The sequence below is a fragment of the Mandrillus leucophaeus genome, unplaced genomic scaffold, assembly GCF_000951045.1.
Source record: "Mandrillus leucophaeus isolate KB7577 unplaced genomic scaffold, Mleu.le_1.0 Scaffold118, whole genome shotgun sequence".
NCBI lineage: Eukaryota > Metazoa > Chordata > Mammalia > Primates > Cercopithecidae > Mandrillus > Mandrillus leucophaeus.
In genome coordinates this window covers 106,041-110,438 of record NW_012100098.1, presented here as the reverse complement: position 1 = coordinate 110,438, position 4,398 = coordinate 106,041, and the positions used below count along the sequence as shown (strand labels likewise).

The 4,398-nt window shown below is 49.6% G+C and overlaps 1 protein-coding gene across 2 annotated transcripts in view; it reads left to right on the top strand.

Moving 5' to 3' along the window:
- LOC105554959 (chromosome unknown open reading frame, human C12orf10) overlaps positions 1-4,398 on the top strand; it is a 10,846-nt gene that overhangs the window by 3,338 nt on the left and 3,110 nt on the right. The window contains exons 3-5 of one of the 2 annotated variants that reach the window (XM_012001632.1): positions 1,311-1,470; positions 3,871-4,023; positions 4,160-4,282. In XM_012001632.1, coding sequence (XP_011857022.1) covers positions 1,311-1,470; positions 3,871-4,023; positions 4,160-4,282 — 436 coding nt within the window. The remainder of the gene's footprint in view (positions 1-1,310; positions 1,471-3,870; positions 4,024-4,159; positions 4,283-4,398) is intronic. The other variant, XM_012001637.1, reaches the window with a different exon arrangement.

Here is a 4,398-nt window from a genome sequence, read left to right as displayed (position 1 = left end):
GTGCAGTGGCCAGATCTCAGCTCACTGCAAGCTCCGCCTCCCGGGTTCACGCCATTCTCCTGCCTCAGCCTCCGGAGTAGCTGGAACTACAGGCGTGTGCCACATGTCCGGCTAATTTTTGTGTTCTTAGTAGAGATAGAGTTTCACCATGTTGGCCAGCCTGGTCTCAAACTGCTGACCTCAAGCAATCACCTGTCTTGGCTTCCCAAAGTGTTGGGATTACAGGTGTGAGCCACTGAGTCCAGCCTGTATTTACTCAAGATTTAATAATAAAAGTCAGTTAACAAATGGAGCTCCCTAGGTAATTCTGAGATGGACTGGTATTTAGAAATCACGGCTGTAGTTTCTACTTCCCTAACATCTGTTATATCTTTTCTCTATTTTCTGCCCCACTGCTGTTCAAATTCTTGCCTTCTTTATTCACCTGACTATTGCTGGTAATCTTGCATCTGTTCTCCATGCTGGCTGGTGCAATGCTCTAACATGCACCTGCCTGCTTAAAATCCCTCAATGACTTCGATTACCCACAGATAAAGTCCAGTGGTCTGGCCCTGCCTGCCCTTCCAGCTTTTTCTTTTGCCATTCACGTCTCACACCTGAGCTGCCTTTCCTGAAGTTCTATCAAGAGACTTGTCTCTCAGCCATCATTCATGTTGTTCCCTCTACTTGGAATGCTTTTCCTCTTTTACGCCTTGTCTATCTGGTGGACACCCACTAATTCATCTTTCAGAACTGACCTGAAGGCTCTCCTCTGAACCCTTTCCTCATCCCTTCCTTCCTTTCCCTCGTCTTGTCTAGTGAGAGTACTCGGGGGGTTGTGTTTGTCGGCCTCCGGCAGATGAATCTAAAGGCGAGGACAGTGTCTTGGTTTTTTGTTTTTTTTTTGAGACGGAGTCTTGCTTTGTCGCCCAGGCTGGAGTGCAGTGGCCGGATCTCAGCTCACTGCAAGCTCCGCCTCCCGGGTTTATGCCATTCTCCTGCCTCAGCCTCCCAAGTAGCTGGGACTACAGGCACCCACCACCTCGCCCAGCTAGTTTTTTTTGTATTTTTTTAGTAGAGATGGGGTTTCACCATGTTAGCCAGGATGGTCTCGATCTCCTGACCTCGTGGTCCGCCTGTCTCGGCCTCCCAAAGTGCTGGGATTACAGGCTTGAGCCACCACGCCCAGCCAGTGTCTTGGTTTTTTATCCTTAATGTCTAATAAAACATAAAATGTGGCAGATAGGAAGCATTGAATTAACCATTGAATGAATGCATGGAGAGTCTAGCCAGGGTGCCTCACCTCAGCCCCACCTCCCTATGCTCCTCAGGTCTTTTACAGAGACCATGAGCTCCCTGTTCCCTGGGAAGCCGTGGCAGACCAAGCTGAGCAGTGCGGGACTCATCTATCTGCACTTCGGGCACAAGCTGCTGGCCCAGTTGCTGGGCACTAGTGAAGAGGACAGCATGGTGGGCACCCTCTATGACAAGGTGGGGACCTGAGGACAGAGATGCCCCCCACATGCATTTCCGGCAGACCACCTGGGAGCAGTGCTCACGCAGCACTCAGCACTGGGCCTCAGGGCAGGGTTCCTGGCCTATAGCAGGCCCAACACTCATCCTCTCCCTCAGTCAGGCTCATCTCACAAGGGCATGGTGATACCTCCCCTGCCTACATCCTGGGGTGGTTGTGAGAAGTGGGTGCTGTAATATATGGAAAAGGGCTTTGAAAACCATAAAGCAGCATGACCCCGTCTTTTTCTTGACAAACACAAACAGCAATTGCTCAGCACCTTTGGGTAAACAGAGAGGAGACTGCTTATATGTAGAAGCAGATGGCTCAGAGGTTCTGGCTGCCCTGAAGGTTGAGGGAAGCGTATATTAGGCACTCCTGTAATTCACTAGTGGCACATAAATTGGGAAGCTCAGCTGGGAAGAGTTGTATTATGAAACTGTCTTTGGATTCCACCAGTGTCCCCTGCAAGCAGCTTCCTGCTGTTGGGGAAGGAATATGGCTAGTGGCCCTGGCATGCAAGTCAGGTCTCACATTACTGAGGACAGACACTTACTTGTTTATAAGTCAAAGCTTAGGTTCAGTCAGCTGTATTTCTTGCAGGTAGGCTGTTGAGTTCAGTTCTCAGTTTTAGCTTGCCCATCTTCTGCCCTCTGTAACTACAGAATTTTTGGAATATCAAGATTTTAGACTGCCTGGGTCAGTTTTCCCTTCCACTGCTGAAGGGTTTCTAAACAACTGACAATTTTTTTTTTTTTTTTTTTGAGACAGGGTCTTGCTCTGTCATCCAGTCTGGAGTGCAGTGGCACGATCTCAGCTCACTGCAACCTCTGTCTCCTGGGTTCAAGCAATTCTGCCTCAGCCTCCTGAGTAGCTGGGATTATAGGCGCCTGCCACCACGCCTGGCTAATGTTTGTATTTTTAGTAGAGGCGGGGTTTCACCATGTTAGCCAGGCTGGTCTCGAACTCCTGACCTCAAGTAACCCACCCGCTTTCGCCTCCTAAAGTGCTGGGATTACAGGTGTGAGCCACTGCGCCCGGCCCTAACAAGTGACTAAATTTAACCTGTGTTTATTTATTTATTTATTTTATTTATATATTTTTTTGAGACGGAGTCTCGCTCTGTCGCCCAGGCTGGAGTGCAGTGGCCGGATCTCGGCTCACTGCAAACTCCGCTTCCTGGGGTTACGCCATTCTCCTGCCTCAGTCTCCTGAGTAGCTGGGACTACAGGTACCCGCCACCTCGCCCGGCTAGTTTTTTGTATTTTTTAATAGAGACGGGGTTTCACCATGTTAGCCAGGGATGGTCTTGATCTCCTGACCTCGTGATCTGCCTGCCTCGGCCTCCCAAAGTGCTGGGATTACAGGCGTGAGCCACTGCGCCCGGCCTATGTATTTATTTTTGAGAGACTGTTGCCCAGGTTGGAGTCCAATGGTGCCATCATGGCTTGCTGCTGCTTTGAACTCCTAGGCTCAAGCAATCTTCCCACCTCAGCCCCCCAAGTAGCTGAGACTCTAGGTGCATGCCACCATGCCTGGCTAATGATATGTCTTAATTTTTTGTAGAGAGGGTCTTGCTACGTTGCCCAGGCTGGACTCAAACTCCTGGGCTCAAGTGATCCTCCCACCTAAGCCTAAACCCATGTTTTAACTGAGCATCAGGTTGGGGTCCAAACCAAGAAGTGCTGGGCATAGAAATTACTTTCTCAGTGCTCTGAGAGTAGCACTTTTCTACATACCACAGGTGTAGTGTTATGGAGGCCTATTTTGTAGGGCAATTTTGCATAAAGTTTCTGCCCCGAGACTCTTGAGGCATTATCCTACCATTTATTCAGACCCAGGAGACAACTGCTGATGTCATGTGGCACATTATGGGCTTCCCTGGAACCCTAACCCAGCAACCAGCTTTTGGTGTCTAATCTCAGACTCATTTTCTCCCTCTTGACTTGTGTTCTCAACCAGAGCCCCTCCTGCACCTCATTAACCATGTCACTGAATACCTACTCACCCCACCTGGAGACTTACCAGCCTTCAACCACAGGGACCCACTCCCACAGAGACCCTCTAGCACCTGGAAGACCCTCTTCCTTGTTCAAAAGTTAGCAGTCCCCTCCCCACACGTGTTGGCTTTGGTTTGGGCTTTGTGCAGCAGAATGAGCATGGATTAGAAACCAGGTGATCTGAATTCCAGTCACAGCACAATGAGACTTCTGAGCTTCAGCAAGCTGCTGAACTTGCCAGTTCTCTCTTTTCTCATCCAGTTATGTTGAGAGATCCTCACAGGGCTGAAAGAGTGTGTATGAACATACTTTGAATCATGTAAGACTTCACATAAATAGTAGGTAGCCTCAAGAAAGTTTCCCCTGCTGCTGCCTTAGATGTATGAGAACTTTGTGGAGGAGGTGGATGCCGTGGACAATGGGATCTCCCAGTGGGCAGAGGGGGAGCCTCGATATGCACTGACCACTACCCTGAGTGCACGAGTTGCTCGACTTAATCCTACCTGGAACCAGCCTGACCAAGACACTGAGGTAAGGTGGCATGGGAGGAAACCCTGAGACCTGTAAGAACCTTGGGCGGGGGGAAATGGGAGCATTTATTCCTCCTAAGCCCTAGCAAATTCCAAGTTTGCGCCAGCACCCTGGTTCTGATTCTCATCATTCCCAGGCAGGGTTCAAGCGTGCAATGGATCTGGTTCAAGAGGAGTTTCTGCAGAGATTAGATTTCTACCAACACAGCTGGCTGCCAGCCCGGGCCTTGGTGGAAGAGGCCCTTGCCCAGCGATTCCAGGTATAGGCCTTGGAGGAGGCATTGTGGCTTGGGGATTACTGACTGCCAATCAACAGGTGCTCCTGCTTCTACCCTAAACCCTAAACCTTTTCTTTTTTTTTTTTTTTTTTTGAGAT